The sequence below is a fragment of the Ammodytes marinus genome, assembly GCF_949987685.1.
Source record: "Ammodytes marinus genome assembly, chromosome: 18".
Taxonomy (NCBI): domain Eukaryota; kingdom Metazoa; phylum Chordata; class Actinopteri; order Uranoscopiformes; family Ammodytidae; genus Ammodytes; species Ammodytes marinus.
The window spans coordinates 9,437,257-9,457,129 of NC_137222.1; the positions used below are offsets into that span (position 1 = coordinate 9,437,257).

Below are 19,873 nucleotides of genomic sequence, written 5' to 3' on the forward strand. Positions count from 1 at the left end.
AAGTGAACTGTTGATGTATGCTACCCGTGTTCCCCTTGCAAAAAACAACTCAGAAATCAACCAAATACATACAATTTGTAGTGATGTAATTGTACATCTTGGTTCAGTTCATTACTCAATCCACAAGTTTGTAGATATAACTTATATCAATACCAATCTGTATCAATAAAGGAATATCCTCAGGAAGAGCCAATGGATCAATTCAGTCTCTTAACTCTCTCCCTCTGAGGAGAACCTCTCACAAATCCTTGGTCCATTGGATTTCCAAAGGACTTGATTATTAATAGAGAGTGCCAATATTTATAGCTGATTTAACTCTCTGAAACATAACTTACTCCAGACAGAGACACCTTGGCTTGAGGCTCAACATACCTCACTAACGTCTTAATCTGGATTTTTAGGACACCCCTCAGGTCTCTTTGAATGTCTCTGGTCCGACTGGTCAGGCCAAAGAGTTCAGTATTTGTCTCATCCTACCAAAAATATATTTTATCCTCATACTCTGTCAGAGCCCTGTAAAGGCCATTTGGCAAACTCCCGACAGGCTGTCATACGCTTTTTACTCCAGAATGACTCCTGTCTAGTTGCTCTACCATAAAGGCCTGATTGATGAGGACTGCAGAGTTGGTTGTCCTTCTGTCACGGTCCTCAATCTCTGCAGAGAGACTCTGCAGATTCATTATGTCCCTTTATACAGATCAACTCAGTGACATTGGTCAAAGCCACTATGGCGGCGATTTGGAATCTGGTTGAACTTTACTAAATGGGGTATTCATTAGGGAGGAGGATTCAATAGAATGTTATTAAGGCTCTTGACATAATTGAATCAAAATGTCAATTAAATGTGTATTAGAACTAGCTGCAGACCCAAGTCACTGTTCATTTGATCAACTATTGCATTTTAAATGAGCTACAAGTGCAAAAGAGTGGAGGTACTATATTAGACTCACTGCGCGTGTACAAGCTATTCTCTGCGTGTGATAAAATGTGAGGCAAATCAATGCGTGTGAATGGATTCATTATGCTTTGATGGGCATGCCTACCAGCTACTAGTTCCAGCTTTTCCCCCGGGTCGCCCTCAGAGTACAGCTTAGGGTGGCAGCGGTAGCCTATCTGGCTGATGAGGCTTGCAGGCAGCGCTACCAGGTCCCTGCGGATCAGCACACAGTTGCGGTTCTCCAAGGCCAAGGGCACCGCTGCCATCTCTGGCTTGTCCTGGACTGATGAAAGCAAACAAGAACAGGAAGAGTTCAGGAAGGGGGTTTTGTGTTACACAGCAAAAACAGAAAAAAGATGAAAACGTGTATACATTCATACATTTAAACATTCATAACCTCTGTGTCACCTATTTAACTAGAGGCTACACAATGCAATTAGTGAAGCAGGTAGAGGGTAATCTTATACAAGTGTGTTGTGTTCCATAAATGTTTTATTTGAGTTGAGTATTGCAGATAAGTCACGATGCAGCATCAGCAACTTCAGTTTTGGAAGGGGGGCAGATCTGGGTGTAAGGTTCTCTTACTCACAAAACTGTTTCCCCTTAACCTCTGAAAGGACTTGTGAGTATATGCACACGCACACACCTCCTGTGATCAAATGCATACAGACGCACACACATAGAACACGAGACATGAATCCATGCACATGCACAGTAGTGTAAACAGAAAAGTAAGGATTAAACCATTTGCATGTGCATTCACACTTATACATGCACACACACACACACACACACACACACACACACACACACACACACACACACACACACACACACACACACACACACACACACACACACACACACACACACACACACACACACACACACACACACACACACACACACACACACACACACACACACACACACACAGGAGAGATGTGCATGGTTCTCAAATATCCCACAATGTCACCCTGGGGTGCTCTGACTGATTGCAGATAGAGTGGATTTCATATTATCTGAAACTCTAGAATTTGACAAACCTGTGCGATGCCTCCTGGCTGCTTGTTGCAATGAATAATATAAAGTATGTGTGTGTGTGTGTGTGTGTCATGTGAGTTTGAGATCAAAGAGCGTCCACCATTGGGGTCCGAGTCTGTGTCTTTATGTGCGAATGCAAATCTGCACCAGTGTTAAAGTGTGGTAGGAAAACCATAACAAAAAGTCAGCACAGACCAGCTGTTGTAGCCGTGATAAGGCGTGCATTGTTGGTCACGATGCACTCCAATCATAACTCCATGAAGCTATCTTTATGCTAGGAGAACCCACACACACAATGGAGGCATAACATCCTGCGTTTTAACGATGCGAAGGATACATGATTTATGAAAGATAAAATAATCCAACTGGAATGAAATGAATCCGTTTTTTTTTCGTCTTTCTTTTCGCAATACTTAACAAGTCACGACAATGATGAAAATATGTTCCAGAAACCTTGCATTTGTAGTTATTCTGCAAGTCATGCAGATTTATACTTTTATATCATTCTGATATCAAATGAATTCCCTACATCGGCACCAAGGGCACTTGAGAAAGTAATTCAATTAGTCAGATCTTACAAGACTAGAAAGACAGAACTGATCCTGCTCGCCATTGAGATGGTCTTATAAGTGAAAAGTGTAGTGGAATTATGTAAAAGTGCCTATAACTAGAAGTTTGTACTGTGCACTCCACCAAATGCACCAAAAGTGTTTGAAATACAGCGAAGCGCTTGCAACCCTCTGCGAAGGTTGAATAAAAGCATCGATATGTCATGATACTCACTCCCGTAGGGGTTAGCTGAACGCCCATAGAGATGACTGTAGGCGTCCTCTGTGATCCCATCATAGGGCTCTTCCTCAAACTCTTCATCCTCATTCTGGTAGGACGTAGGGCTGTCAGTGGTTGGGAGGCTGGACGCTCCGGGACTGGACCTTTCAACCCCACCACCCCCCACACCTTGCACATGGTATGAAGGCATGCCAGGGATCGGGGTCCCACCGGCCGCTGTGTAGAACAGCGAACTGGCCCTAGCCAGCCGACTCCCCAACTCCGAGGATGAGATCTTGCTGTGCGTGGAGCCTGCTGTCAGGGGCGTCGGGTCGCCTCCTTCTAGCTTAATCTTACGTTGGTGCAATAGCATGGAAGTAGACCAGCCCGTGGTTCCCAAAAGGGCAGCCACCGCTAGTCCGTTACCGTTGTGACAGGGACTCTGCGGCTCCGATCCCGTTTCCTCTAGGGTCCCGGCCGTTTGCGAGTCACAGTGGGGGGAGTTCGCCTTGAACATTAGGTCCATGCCTCTCTCAACTATATGCTGAATCTGGAGGTAGCCCGCTGTGTACATGACCACCAGCTGTTCACTAGCTGCCATGGTTAGCTTCCCTGTGTAGCAGAAAGTGAGGATCTGCTCAAAGCAAGCAGGTGTGACTGAGGAGGGCAACTCAAACTGGGTCTTGGTCGAGCTGCTGAAGAGGTCACGAAAGTAGAGGCTGCTGGCGGCCAAGACAGCCCGGTGAGCTTTGAAAGCCTGACCTGGTTGGGTAAAAATTACAGAGAACAGAAAAAAAAGTTGAGAATTAAGTTAAGTTACTTTGATTGTCAATTAACACAAGGCTACATTGCAATTAGTCTTTTCACATATCCCCCCTCATGACACCACACTCTAGAGGGGTTCCTTCAGAGCGCAGAATCAGCCATAGTACAGCGCCTCTGAAGCAGTGCTGGGGTTAAGTGACTTGCTCAAGGACACAATGGTAGAGATGGTGGGCACCATAGATGTAATGCCAGCGGATCGAACCAGCGACCTCATGGTTACCGGTCGGCCCTTCTTTCTTCCTAGGCCATCCTAAGAAAATTCTATTGTAACTTCAAAGTTCTATATCTAATAATAACATGTCCAAATGTCCCTACTAACCAACCTTTGACCAGGATGGATACATCGCAGTAGTGTCCCAGCAGGCGCTGCTCATTAAGGGAGCCCAGAACCGTGGCTCCAAAGTTGGGGATCTCCACATGGAGCAGCTGGGACATGTTGGCCGCAGGAGAGGAAGAGGAAGATGGGCTTTCAAATATTTACAACAGACTCCACCACTGAAAGAGGCATCTGTGGAAGAAGTAAAAAAAAATGTATGTGTGAGTGTGAGGAAGAGAATTGGACTGATGAAGAAGAAGTGAATCGGAAACGCGTGAAAGATCGAAAAGACAGGGAGGAGGGTGAATTGAGAGAATCTTAAAATGGAAGCAAAGAATGAACGCGATTGAAAATAGAGTTGAGTGAAAGTGAGAAAGTGAATACAGTGGAGGGTGTAGTGAAAGATGTGTGAAAGAGAGATGGAGATGCAGGAGACAGTGGGGGAGAGAATAGAGGCAGGAGAGAGAGAGAGAGAGAGAGAGTCACTTCAAGTAAAAAAAAGAAAGAAGAAGAAACATGCCGTGCCTACCCTACATGAGAAGAACGTTGTGAAATACCTTAGGGCTATGTTGTTTTACATGACTTAGATTCCGAGAACCTTGGACTCTGGCCAAGCAATGCACCTAACCCAGCATGGACACAGATGACCTGCAAGTTGGGCCTTGACAACAACTTTTCCCAGCGAGGGAACAGTACCGAAAAACAAACCTCTTTTTTTTCCATTTCCCATTTTGCTGATTTTAGGCCTTTATCGGCATTTGTCCCTTTTTCCACAAATCGCAAATCAGGTCAAACATACAATTGAATTATTAACTGTTTGATAGGCACCTTTCTCAATAACATTTTCTGAGCATATCTGCACCTTTCTACCTTTCCTGAACCTATTATCATATTTTTTCCCTACCACCAACTCATTTAAACACACAGACAGACACACACACACACACGCACTAGTTTCATTATTAAGCAATGCTGCAGAACAGTTTCCAGGAATACAAACTGAAAAAAAATGTCACCGCCTCTCTTACACACACACCCTCTCTCTTTCTCTCTCCCACTTCATGCACTCCATACAGACAGAGGTGCACTCTGGCTGACTTACATAAAAGTGTGCACGCACACACACACACACACACACACACACACACACACACACACACACACACACACACACACACACACACACACACACACACACACACACACACACACACACACACACACACACACACACACACACACACACACACACACACACACACACACACACACACACACACACACACACACACACACACACAGGCCGCATAGGGAAATGACTGTGTGTGTGCTCTGGCAAGCCAAACTCTCACCTGGAGAAAACCAGCACATGAGTTTCCCTCTGTGCTAACAGTCTCATACACGCAAGGACGAATGCAGACAAAAAAAAAAGAAAGCTCACTCTTAACCCAGACAGTTCTGACCTGTGTAAGCCAGTCTTTGCGGTCAAAACACACCATGGAGCCCTTGGTTGCACACACAAACACACCAGACGGGGCAGTCAGTCAGTCAGTCAGCGACCCAGGACAGGAGGAGTAGTTGTTAAGAGATGGAAAGGAGACAACTCTTGATGTACTCCGTGTGGTCGCCTCCCTCTCCCTTTCAGTTAAAGTGTCAGTCCCTGCAGTCTCAAAGACGATTCTCTTTCTATGTCTGTTTTGACTTTGTACTCTTGTGTGTCTTGCCTAAGCCTGTCTCCAATATCTCTAGATCCTCCGAAGCCCCATTCTCTACTCTGCTGGCTGTCTGCTCATGCACTGTGTCTCAAAGCCTTCCTCGTCCTCCCTCTCAGTCATTATCTCTCTCTGTTCCCCCCCCCCCACACTCACTCTCTCTCTCTCTCTCTCTCTCTCTCTCTCTCTATTCTCCAAGGGTTGAATTCAACAAGTGCCGCTATGGGGAGAGAGAGAGAGAGAATGGGGAGAGAGAAAGAAAGAAAAGCAGAGCAGAGCACAGCAGAGCGAATCAATGATGAAAGGAGTGGGAGGCTCAGTGTGTGTGCGTGCGTGTGTGCGCGTGTGTGTCTGATCAATGCAGTATCTATACGTCGCAGGGAGTGGGAGGGGAGAGAGAAAAAACACAGGCTACAGTTACAGACGGAGACAGAGACTGGGCAGAGCTAGAGAGTGAAGCAGAGGAGGGAGGGAGGGAGCGAGCGAGGGAGCGCAGAGGGAGGGAGGGGAGAGTTGAGACAGAGAGAAAGTCATTTGAGGACAGTACGAGTAGAGAAAGACAATTAGGTTGAAGCAACTTCTTCTGCCACTTGCTCCTGGACACAGACGCCTATACGGTGGGGCCGGAAAAAGGGGGGGGGGAGGCGGTATGAGACAAAAGAGAAATTAAGAGAAAAGAAAAAACCCACCCAGGGGTCACAACCATTATTAAATAATGAGACAATCGAAAGAGTGAAACTTCTGAAATCCCTGTTTGACGCAAGTCTGGGGGGAGTGTGCGTCACGTCTTTACCAGAGTGTTAGCTTTAAACGTACACCATGCAGTAATCCTTATAATCCTTCCAATTGTAGACTCTAATTTCAAGAGCATTCTTCCCATTTTCTCACAATCTGTTGAAGACAATACAGATGGGAATAAAAGAAGGAGGTTTTACTTTAGAGCAAGTGTTGTGTGTTTTCTCTCTCTGAATCATGTAGGGGGCCTCTCTGCCAAACACCTCCACACGAGCGAGATGAGAAGTTCTGTCCTCTTCACAGAAGACTATGTTGTATTTCTGCACCAATTGGTAAATTAAATGATTCAATTCAATTTCACGCCGTCCACTTCTGTTGGCCCAGGCTGATTCAGGTGACAATCGCACAGGGCCACATGGGAGGCCTCCATGAAAAATGTTGCTTGGCGTGGATAAGGGAGGACAGTAGCCAGAAGACACAGCCTAAGACGGGGGTTGACGGAGAGATAAAAGACAACAGGACAACTTCCAGAAAAGATGTGTGTGCGAGGATAAGAATGCGGGATTGCCGTGACGGGCGAGTGAAGTGCATTTTGACTGTATCGGTGTACATCTGCACACGAGTGAGCGCATGTAAATGTTGCATTATTTTTGCATACAGGTCACAGCTACAAACACAATGGAGGAAGCTCTTTGAACTCTGTGCTGTAATTTGTTTAAAAAAAAAACAATACACAATCTGTAAATAGGAATTAATAAGCTGATGTCGATCCTTTTAAAACAGTGCGTCCCCAGAAAGTGTATAGCGCTAACATAACACTCGAGTGGAGAAAGTTGTTGCTAAACCGGACAAAACTTTTACTCTTCAGTCACAGCGGAAATATGAAAGGGAGGATATCACAAAGAGTTGAATACAGTGAGTCAGACTTTGGTTTACAGAGAGCTGTGCCACGGCAGTGTGATATCTGCACTGCACATATAGCCACACATGAGTGAGCACACACAAAAAAATCCGCAGGAGACACAAATCCGCAAAGCACACACACAGACATACACACACCCTCCCTGTTCTCTCTTGCACACACATGCAATCACACGCAGTCAGGTAATCTCCCTTTGCTCACTCAGCAATACACATTATGTTTGTTTGTCTGTCTATCTGCCCCTCTGTGAACTTGCCAGGCTTGCTTGTCCATCAGTCCGTCCGCCCAGTTATATTGTGACCATTGTGTCCTTACATTGCCTCTTGCTTCTCTCCCCCACTCTCCCTTTTTCCCTCTAGCCTTCCCGCCCTGCATACCACATACCCACTGTCTCCCTGCCAATTAATGCACACAGGGCTGCATTGCAGTGAGGTTGGCGCGTGCCACAGCAGCAAGCACAGTACAGAGTCTACAGACATGCATGTACGTGCCAGCCGGGCAGAGAGAGAGGAGAGGGAGAGGAGTGAGGGGAAAAGAGGAAGAGGGAGGGGGAGTGAGCGAGAGAAAGAGCAAAGGAGAGCGAACAGAGAATATGTTGAGTCAGGCAGACAGGACGGCGGTGTGCCACGCTGCACATATAGAGGGGCACACAGCCGCATGTTTATGTAAAGGTTTATGTATGCACGAACGAATACCAGGAGAGTCTGCATGTACATAATACATTTGGAGGATTACATGTTTGGAAGTGCATATACGTACACACTACACACATAATTACACACATTGCAGCATCCTTTCGTCTGAATTAAATATTGACTTTGCACATCCCTGACAAAGAAATATATAAGGCATGATGAACTCCCTCAACTTGCTTGCCTAACGAGTTATTATATGCGTGTGTGTGGGTGTGTGTGCATGCTTCTATGCTGCTTGTGTCCTCATTTCCCTCAGTGAGTGTTTGCATTTCCATGTCAAAGTTTCTCGCATACCAAGGCGTGTTTTATAATCATGGTTATATAGCCGAATGTGACTTTTGGCACCGTGTGTGTGTGTGTGTGTGTGTGTGTGTGAACTTGTGTGTGCATATGTGTGCTTTTGTGTGTGTGTGTCTGTCTGCGTGGTTTGTGACCCGAGGTATGAGATTTGAATGCAGTTCTGATTGCTGTTGTCAGCTTATTTGGAATGTGCTGCATCCATTTTAATCAAGGACTCATACCTACGCACAGTGTTATTAACTGTAGCAGCAGGTCCAGGCATATTTGAATAATATGAAGAAATGAGACGTTTCGCCAGATGGCGCACACACAAACACACACACACACACACACACACACACACACACACACACACACACACACACACACACACACACACACACACACAAACACAAACATTAGTTATACTGTAGCTACCTACCAAAATGACAATAGGGTAACACTCAAACATGAAACCGGAAAAGTCGTACACAATTACAGCGTACAGAATACTGAAGTATTTTCCATTTAGTACTTTAAGGAAAAGTTCGCTTTTGAAGTTAAGTTTGCTGCACACTAACTAAGATGAAAAAAGCAAAAAATACTAACTTATCTAAACATTATAAGAAATTAAATACAGAAAACGGATATTATGAATGACTATGTAAGTAAAGTACAGCAATCTATACAAAAAAGCAAACTAAAAGAAAATTTTAAATGGAACTGAATAGGAAACACTCCTTCCTCTCTTGCCTATGTTGCCTCTATACAATCTCAATATGAACAGTCTGCGTTATAAATATTCAGATCCTGCAGTTGTTCTCATGTCTAAAGTGTACCAGACAACAGATTCTATCCACGTTGAGACGGCAACGCTCCCTGGCAACAGTTCTACCAATCGGGACTGAGCGGGTGTCTGCCTGAGTCTGTCTGAGTATCATTATGGGATGTTGAGAGAGTGAGAGGGAGAGAGAGGGAGAGAGAGAGAAAGAGTGAGAGAGGCTGCTTATCACTGCTTATAATGCAAGATCATTCTCTGTGTAATAGACCATGCTGGGTGAAGTTGTCTGCACATAGTCAGGATGAAAATCACCATTTCTTTATAAAAAAAAAGTCCAAATGATTCACACAGTTATGTAACAAACAGACAACTCTGAAAGGATTTGTTGTGGGCTGAATATTGTCTGGTATCTTTCCACTTGTATTCACTCAATATGCACCAATAATGTAACTCATGGTTTGAGTAGGAGAGACAGAAAAAGAGTCTGAATCTCAGGTTTAAACCATGGCACAATGGTGTCTGCGGCAATACAAAATAATAATGAGAGAGTGAAGTCATCAAGAATATCACACTGTGTCCTAAAACCTGTCACATTCATACATACGTACATACATACACACACTTGATTATTACTTTCTGGATCTTTTGACAGGACTGTAGCAGATAAGTTGAACTTCTGGTTTTACGCAACATTAGCATGACAATAAATCATCCAAAGGCAAAAGTTTGCTCGTTACTTAAAGCGGCTATGATGATACGTTTTTGTTATGATAACAATTGATGAGATGTAACGTGAAAAGTATAGCCGTGGTTACAAACCAACGGAGATTGAAAGCAGAACTCTGCTACGGAGCTTTACAGCTTCCTTTAGTACGTTGTCTTTAGTTTTTCCATCCCACAACTGAGTGCTTGTGGTTCACTGTCACCACGCTCATTGTTTTCACCCCAGAAAGCGGCGATGAAGAGCACATTTCTTCTTTGATAGACCCACTTTATCATACCTGCCCAGCACCAAAAAGCAGATGGATAAGTTAGCTGCTAGCTGGCAAACAAGGTGCAGTATTTTGCGGCTTAAGAGCCACATGGGAAATAATACTGAACTTAGTATCCAGAGACCATGACCAGACACATGACTCACATTCAGAAGCTGCCAGATGTGTCAATAGAGAGGTGCAGGGTAACCTGTCATATGAACATTTGAAAAGGTGCTAAATGTCAGGGTTGTTGCTCATTGCTTGCATGCAGGCCCTCAAAATGGCTAAAAGGTGAACAGAATAACATCAGTTCTACAAAGAAGTAAAGCATCAGCTTTGAGTGTCTTGTTCAAACTTATAATTGTGTTAGTTCTCATAATTTAAGATTGTTGGTCACTAATCTAAATTCAGTTATACGGAATTGAGACAATTTGATTTACAGTTTGAGATTTGGATTGGAAATAGATTCATGATTTCAGTAATTTGCTAAATTCAGTTTTATTGGCCAGCGCTTTAGTGCCTGCTGCTTCTGCAATAAGTGGTCACAGGGGAATTTCCCTAAAATCAAATAGTCAAAGGCTTAATTGACATTGGGCTAAATGAACATCAATATCAATCCACTTTTTAATGAAAGGACAAGAGTGGAATACTCACATGCACACGCGTGTACAATCATTTACATATGTAAATGAGCAGCATTAGACTACTTACTAGTGCTATATCGTCACCTCTTATTGCACACACAACTCTAATTTCACAGTAGCTGGGGACGTTGTCAAACACAAAAGTTTTGACAGGAAAACTACTGTAAGAGTGGGCTACATGTCAGTGAGAGAACACCAGACAGTGGGAAAAGCAGAGCAAGACCATGAACTGTGTGTGTGTGTGTGTGTGTGTGTGTGTGTGAGAGTGTGTTTGTGAGTTAACCTCCTGAGGCAAAGGCATTGCTAATGAACTCCAAGTGACTGTGGGAAGGAAACAGACAAACAAACAAACAAACAAACAAACAGAAGCAGTGGCTACTACTTCACACCAAAACTCAGGTGACAAGGACATCAGGATGGCTGCGGACGCAGGACACACAAAATATCAAAAACACATAACCCCTTGTACACATATGATGTTTTTTTTGGCATATATAGAGAGTTGAAGATACAGAGGGCAAAATAAGAGCTAGACGTACAAACGGAGAGAGGACGGATAGTGTGTGTGAAAGATGCAAATAGAAAAAGAACAAGAGAGAAGTTGACAAAGCACAGTCACACTGAGGGGGGAGTTGGAGAGGAATAGGGAAATAAGGCGAAGTGAGTGACGGAGAAAAGTGAAGCTCAGAAAGAGTCCTGGATGACGAAAGAAAGTGTGGGAACCAATATGATAAATGATATTAAGATGCTTTAAAAGGTAATGACGGGGGGGGGGGTAGTTGCATTAGATGTCTGCCTTATCAGAGGGAGGCAACAGACTAGGCCAAGTGATATCCACAAACTAAGACTTTGTTTTAATCGAACAAGATTCCACCTCCGCATTGCCGACTCCAAAATGTCAGCTCCACCAAACAGGCTTTCCAGAGAGCCATTTTCTGGAAACCAAACAATCCTGATTCTTTCACGATAGAGTAGAAGGGACGGGAAGACAGCGGAAGACGGGGGAAAGTGTTAAAAGACAAAGACATTTATATCCATCTGTAATTTTAAGCTCATATTGCAGGACCGCGGGCCACGCAAGTTGTTCCAGTTTATGGCAACACATTACTTTGACGTTAAAGCGGCAAGGAAACTCAGGCCCGGGACTCACGCAAGACAAATGTTTTTTTTTAAACAAACACTGACACAATACTGAAAAGTCCCCCAATTTCCATTGTAAAAGGGAGCTACGTAAGCAGCAGAGGAAGAAAATGAAGGAAGGGAGAGTCCAGAGGCACTATAAATGTTTCAGGAGGCATTAGTAAAATGAATGCGTGTATGTCAAGCTGCATCATTTGTGTGGGGGTGGGTGCGTGTACACAAGGATACAGTATATAGTGCAATCATGACTTCCCACGTGATACCTCTTATTTTGGGACAGTTTCCTTCAAATACATCCTCTATGTTGGCATCAGCACGCAGCTGCCATGTGACTGGGTGGGTGTCCAAAATATAACACAGAACTGTACATTCTCCCTAAAGGCCCTAATGTAATGCAGCCCACACTGATCTCCTGCCAGCAAAATATCAGTTTTGATGGACTCAGGCAGATTTTCTTTCCTTTAACCTTTTATCGTGTTTGTTCAAGGCTCATCTTGACGTTTCTCGAGAAGAAATGGTCAGTGGAGAGCCAACTGATATGGGTGATCTTCAATTGCAGTTTAACAGCACCTTTATGGACTGTATCAAAATGATTGTCCATATAAAAGTGGGAAGGTTAGGCAGTTGTTCTTACATTAGCATCATTTAGGCAAGGCTGTTGTTCTAGAATTAGATTCAGCTATGGGGCCCGTCAAAACAACTGGCAACACTGTCACTGCAGCTTCATAAATCAAGCAGCACAGAATATAATAAAACTTTTCATTGTACCAAGTCAGGTGTATTTGAACTGATAGCTATCCATCTCCAGAAAAGTGAAATCAACTTCAAAAACAAACACTACTTGCCCTTTGCATCCCATCACAGCAGGGCCTGCCTTGTGCCTCCACTTTGATACAGACATCAGATTTCGCTCGGAGAAGCTTTTGTGGCAATCTCGAATGTACTCCCTCATTTCCACACTGTGATTAAGCATTGGCAGTGAATGTACTGGTGTGAGGAGGAACTAATTGGCTGTAGCTGAATCCTGATTTTAGAGTGCATTGATAATTTATTCTTGCAAGTTCAATCACAAAGCAGGTGTGTCACTTCTGCGCTAGCGCTCCTGGCAAGACAAGGCATCCGATACTCAAGAATGCTAAATACAAAAAGGATTTGTGCAGTTTCTAGCACTTTGTTTCCAAAGTAAAGGGCCCAAAAACCTCATTGATATCCTCCTTAACATGACCTTCATCTGGGGACAACAGCAGCCATGAGATGGCCTGCTGAGTGTCTCTGACTGTCACACAAGTACTACAATTAGGTTAGATTTCACAGGATGTCTGTCTGTGTGTTTGCAAGTGCATGTGTATCAGGGGTGACACTCCCTATTATATGCATTTGTTCCAGACATGATTTGATTTGCATGGTGAATGACACAGCAAACATGGACGATATAGGATGAATCAGCATGAAATTAAATCAGTAAGGATCCTGCACGCGCATATTGCATATAGAAAAGAGATACTGAATGAATGGAGTGGGTGAGAAAATATGCAAAATTTACTTTACATGCCATTTGTAGCAGCCCTACTGAAAGGGGCCTTCAGCAGTTGTCTTGTAAACAAACATAAGTTACGTTCAGTTTGTGTCTCACCACGACACAATGTGTGTATCATTAGGGCCTAATAAAATGATGGTGTGCATCTTTTTTTTTTTAGATAATTTTTTGGCATTTTCAAGCTTATTTGGACAGTGAAGAGTTGAAATGAGGGACAGAGAGAGAGGGGGATGACATGCAGTAAGGGTCCACGGGTCGGATTCGAACACGCAACCACTGCAACGGAGGCCGGTGCCGATATAGTATGCGCTCTATCCACTACGCCACCGGAGCACCCTGTGGAGTGCATCTTTTACACATTACTTATATTTCAAATTGAATGGTTAACATCCTGGTTTGTTAGCATAGTTTCCTTGAGCGTAAGTGCCACCAACTGTCAAAGAGTGGAAAAGCGTGAAGATGGCGACAAGAGTATCGGATTTCATTACCTGAGTATTTATGCACTTGAATGATACAAACAAAACAGGGACCTACTTGTAAAAAAAAAACATTGGTCCATTTTGCTACTTGCGGTCACTAAATGAGATTTTTTTGTGTCCACATGTGGTCAGCGGATGTCTGTATATCATCATTATGATCTTTGTCTCTGAAGAATCTTAGTCATCCGGCTATCTAGACGTCATAGCTTGCTGGATTTTCTTTTTTAGACTCATTCAAGGAGCTGCATTGGTTCGACTGAGTGGTGGGGGGTTCCCAGGCGTTTACATTTCAAACAGTTTAATTTGATTTTTTTTTTGCAGAGGTATTTTCTAGTTAATAACAGAAACAAACAAACAAACATATTAGAAAATGTGGTTTGAAACAGTCACTGAATGAAAACAAAAAAACATTACAAAATGAGTAAGTTATTTCTCCATTTCACAGCTTCAGCTATCCAAGCACTTTTGACCAGTCATCTGGAAAAAAAAACACTACTGTAACATTGAGATTTACTTGCTTTAAAAATTGATATTGGAAAATATAGATAACATTGTTTAAAGGGCTGGATAACAAATCCTGTCCTTGCCATTGCTGAGGCACATCTCTATCAGACCCAAAGGCTTTAAAAGTTCTAGCCTTTCCAATTTACACTAAAAACATTTTCCTGGAAAGGACTAATCCTATAAACCATTTAATTTCCTTCTGTCATGGCCCTTATTCAACATTGTGAACCATTTCAGGACTTCAGATATTATGAACGTGTCTAAATGGGTCCAAGTTTGTTTGCATATCCAACGCTTTGTAACGTCTGTAGGTTTTTACATGTTCGAAAAACTCAACATGTTGCAACACAAGTTAAATGAAAAGCTCTATAGGTGTTCACACGCTGGAAGAATGTGACTGTGAATGCCAATTCATCCGAGAACAATTAAAAATGGCGGATAATAGCTGCTGCAGCGGTGTCAGTCAAAAAAAGAAGCAAGCAAGGAGAGCGGAATTAAAAAAATTAGGTTGTGCTCTGATGCAACTTAAGTGTGAAAGTGGCCTTTTATTCCTCCCCAGCAAAACCGCAATTTATTTCCCCTCACAAATTCTAGCATTGTCTGTCAAATTTTCCAATGTAACAACGCACAGACAGAGAGTGAAAGACAGAGTGACAAAGTAAAGGGGTCAGGTCAGAGATATGGAGAGCATACTCGTTGCTCTTTGATTGGTCCGCACAGAAGCTCCTTAGCTGAACGTTGTGCTGTGACACATACGTGACATCAGAGCAGCCCAACATGACTGCCAGAGGAGTCCAGTGCTATGCAGAAATGAGGACACATATTTCAGCATCAGTGCCCCACTGTCCACAAACAGACATACACAAACACTCAGCCACACAAAGACATACACAGAGAGCTGTTCACAAATCGACTGAGTTCCCAATGTAATTTTTTTCCCAATCAGAGCGGAAATAATTGCTCATGATAGGGGTGGGTAAATGAAAATGATGTCTCAATACATGCAGCAAATATATCATGTGATAATAAACATACGTCTAGTGTTGCAACGTTTCATAAGAGAGGGTTCGTTCATGTGCACAGCAATGCATACACATTTATTTTGAGTGCATTACCCACACACCCAAGCTGACCCCGCCGCCCACACCACACGCACTTGATCTAAGAATCTTTCAGTCAGCACCAGACTAAGCTAGCACACATGTGCTCAAATAACATGTCACCTTGGTTAACCTTATCACACTGGTACACGTCGTACAGGCAGCACCCTCACACAGCAGAAAAATCACATTCGGTTTCAGAGTTTTATATGTATATACTGTACATATATACACACACAAACACACTTATAAATGTGGGTCAGTCAGTTGAGAACAAGATTATTATTGTTGCCAAAACATGTGATAGTCTCACAAAAAGAACACACAAAATAATATAAGACAGGACGGTTTACGACAGAGATTTCTATACTGTACGCAGGAAGTGATAAGTCCTGTCCTCAAGCGCCTGCTGTTTCAGTACAAAGGTTTCATAGTTATAAGAGATACCATTAAAGATTTTTTTAATTAAAAAGATTGAAGAAGATATTTATACTTTGAAGTGTTGTTTTGAATTGATAACAAGACTATATGTACCAATATTGCTGTTGGACCGACGATATGGATTATTGGGGCCTAAAGCTGCAACAGGACTTTCAATGAAATTAAGTTATATAGGCTTTAGGTCAACTTTTGGGCAGTTCACGTATTGGCTTTAATTCCAGAAGTTGGACAGAAAGATTGATAATAAACATGGGAAGATATGAAAATAGCATGCCAAAATATTTGCGATTGACAATAGTATTCAAGTAATAATCAAAATGTTTTTGAAACTCTTAAAAGGGCTCTAAAACATACCAGAATCACATAACCTTAAATTTTGTTAAGAAACATTTTGTATTGCATGTATGCATCTTATTTTAGTGAAAAACAATAAAACAATCTTAAAATTGTGTACTTTTTTTTTCAACAGCTTTTTCAAGTCACTCTATATACAAAATAAAGTTTTACGATATTGGAAATGCATCAAGATCAAGTTCAGCACATTGTGACTGATATTTCTGGTGAGTTGCAATAAAATCTTTGCGATAACACTCCTTAGCTAACCGCCAACATAAAGACAACAGGAAACAGGGGGACACCGTCCGTTAGCCTGGGTCTGTGCCCCAAAGAAAGTTTAAGAAATCGATCAGTCAGCACCTCTAAAGCACACCAATTAACGGTTGATATCTAAATTGTTTACTTTGTACAAATACCAAAGTAGGCATACATATATTTTTTTTTAAAGGCTTGCTATTTCCATGGTTACAGTCTTAAAAGGTATTGGTGCAAACAGTCTCCTGGCTGTAAAAACGTTCTGAACGAATGGGTAAAAGAGTGGTATTAATCTAAAAAACATCAAGGGATTATAGAGCTAATTGTTGCCATCAGAATAACCACATAACAAATGACATTTCCAGCATTTAAATATATCACGAATCACTAAATGTCTGGACAACAATTCTAAGCTGGAATAGCTTTCACCTTCTGCACAATTTCAATGAGAGCATCAGGTAGCTAATGCTGTGATTTAGCAGTAATTGCTAACGCATGTTAGCTGTGGAAATGGGTGGGGGCTGTGTAGTGAAAACAACCCGCCTCAGATTCCTGTCTTTTTCCACTGGCCCCTGACAGCATTCTGCCACGCTGTGAGAACATGAAGAGCTCATACAGGGCAGGTCATCTCCACAAAGGGAGGGGGGGACAGCTTATTTGCTTTCGTTGCCCGTTTACCTTATGCACTAATTAGTATGCCTTGTCTTGAGACAGGGTTGACGTTTGCGGCAATTTAATTATGTACAGCACACAGCACAAAGAGCATGGAAAATTGAGGTGGGCTGCAGGGATAAATGCCATCCACAGTCCTCCCTCTCTCTGTCTAGCCCTGAGTGAATGTGTGTCTATCTGCATGATTCTGCGGGTTTTGCGTTTCGGGAATGTGTGTGTGTGCACATGTCTGCTTGCGTCATGCCCCGACTTATAGGTTTGACTTTCGCACTAATGTCCCCTCACTGAAGTTCTAAGAATGTGAGAAAATAGTTCTAAACCAATTGAAGCTACTTCAGTTACAATGAAGCATTTGCAAAGATAGGAGCAGTTTAAAAAAGTTGATTTAATGCCACACATTATCTTCTAGAGACATTCAATGATAAGTCAATGGCAGTGACCTCATGGCTCAGAGCCCTGCAATACTGTAAATTAAATATACAAAGAAAGAGTTCAACCAAGTACCAGCTAATAGTGAGATTGATTACTGTTGTGAAGTTTGAGGAACTGGGAAATCTTTTTGCACTTTTCAGGATTGCTTCAGGCTGCATTTTGACATTAACAGGTAAAATAAGCTCTCTGAAGGCGACATAACCTTCATGAATTGTTAATGTGCTGAGACCACAAAATGGCTTTGAATATGAAGTATCATGGTGCAAAATCTAATTTTCCGTCTTGTTTGAGAACGCGATCTCATGACTGTATCAGAAACACACGTCCTCGTCATACTTCTCAGCCCTCTGTAATTCTCTGCTACGGCTACGTGCTCCTATTCATGCTGAAAATACTTGGAACAATCAAATGCGCACAGGCTCCCTCTCCTTTTTTCTTTTTTTCTACTTGAGCACAAATGCACAGACATACACAATCGCACACGCACACACATACACACACTCAGGCACGACATTCATGCCATGTGATCTTGCTAGGCATTATGCCAACGGCCAAACATGTCACTTACCAGAAATCTCTGAGACAGAGTGAGAGAGTGAGATAGAGAGGGGGGGGGGGGATTCTGCACATTTGCCAGTTTGTGAGAGCTACTTTTCAAGTGTTAGTACAGTACATACACAGTGAATGAAATTAAGCTGTTACAGTTATCCGCACTGTGGTGTGGGGGCTGTTGATTCTGAGAAGAAGAAAAAAAGAGAGACACGTGATCTTTGAGATCTAATGTGGAATTGTTCTGAGGAACATGCCATGTTTACTGTTCATTGTCTAAATTCTTGGAAGGCTTCCTGAAAAGCAGGTAGAGAGCCAAAAGCGGCCCAAATCGCTAACATTTCGAGAGTCTTATGGCTTTTGCTGATTCTCCCTTTCACTCATTCCCACTATTCATTATTTCCCCACTTTTGTATACTTCATTGTGTGTAAATGGAACATACCTGCATGTGTTGTGCACGGCAAATGGCAATAAAGCTGGACAACTTGTACGCTATGGTATCTGAGAACTAGATTCAATGCTACATTTTATCTCTGCATGGCCTAGAAGAATTAAAACTTAATTTAAAGGGTGCAACAATTTGCAGACAATGCCACCCAATTTTCCATAAGTTTTTCCCCCTAGGGTTTTCCACAAGGCGGGTGGACAAGCGCTAAAAGCTTATTCCAAAAATAGAAATTCCGCCACACATTACATATTAAAATGAGCCCAACCGTCTTTCGTAGCTTTGGCAATCATTGAAACAATAGTGCCATGTGGGATAAAACTCTTCAGTTGGCAACTCTACCAACAAGATTCCTTCACAAATCATTGCACGAAAAGACAAGTCAATAGCAGATGCATCTATTTCATTGCCCTCTCCCTGACCAAACATTTGTAGGGGAGAACGGGGGAATCTGAGGCATCAGGTAATGTGAGCCACCCCCTGTATCTAGGCAACGGAAAACATTTGTGGTCATGTGAGATATATGTTTTCAAGCCCCTCTCATTTCCCCATGGCCCTGAAAGAGTGGACCTCATGGTGCTGTGGTAAGCATGTTTTTTTCATCAAAATAGGTATTTTGCATGTAAAAGTAAATTTTCTTGCTGTCAACTTAATCAACTGTTGTGCCAAAGCAAATGTATTCACGTAAAAAAACTAATATCATACGTGTTGATGAACTACCAACATATGAAACCATGTGATGCTGATAACTGAAGATTAGCCTGAAATGCTAAGAGAGGTAGTTTTTTCTCAAATTGTGGTGGTGGGGGAAAGTGAGCCAAATGATGTGGGGGAAAGTGAGCCACTGTCTCACTTTCCCCCACCATGAGGCACAAGTTAAGTTTAGTCTTAAACATATTTTAATGTAATATTACATGACATATGTCTTATTTTAATGTCATACACATTGTAGAAAAGCCATCATGCCAAGGAAATACACCAGGAAGACGACCTGGGGCAACCACACAGAAAGAGCACCTTCTCATCTTTCCCTGTAACCTTCAGGGCTGGAATGTAGAGTATAGGCCTAGTTGTAGAGTATGACAGGCTGATGTTATGATCTAGTTGGGTCTTCTCCTGTGTTCTGAGTCCCAGGCTGTTCTAGCTGGTTCTGATTTTCCTATGCTTTGACCCCCAGACACTAGCTGGCTCTAAGGGTCCTGTGTTCTGACCCCCAGACTGTGTTCTAATCCAACTGGTTCTATCTTTCATTTGAATCTTATTAAAACCTTTTGAATTATAATATGTTGTATTTGATTTTGTTCAGAGTTACTTTCAAGTGTTTAAAAAATTTGCTTTGCTTAATTGACC

General features: G+C 42.5%; 1 protein-coding gene across 3 annotated transcripts in view; it reads right to left on the reverse strand.

Annotated features, from left to right (window-relative positions):
• The window catches only part of nacc2 (NACC family member 2), a 32,731-nt gene that overhangs the window by 6,898 nt on the left and 5,960 nt on the right, over positions 1-19,873 (reverse strand). For 2 of the 3 annotated variants that reach the window (XM_080046409.1, XM_080046411.1), the window contains exons 2-4: positions 3,898-4,082; positions 2,765-3,511; positions 1,044-1,220 (exon numbers count right to left, since the gene is read on the reverse strand). In XM_080046409.1, the coding sequence (XP_079902535.1) occupies positions 1,044-1,220; positions 2,765-3,511; positions 3,898-4,009 (1,036 nt within the window). In that variant the 5' untranslated portion in view covers positions 4,010-4,082. Of the gene's footprint in view, positions 1-1,043; positions 1,221-2,764; positions 3,512-3,897; positions 4,083-5,353; positions 5,548-19,873 lie in introns of those variants that run through there. The other variant, XM_080046410.1, reaches the window with a different exon arrangement.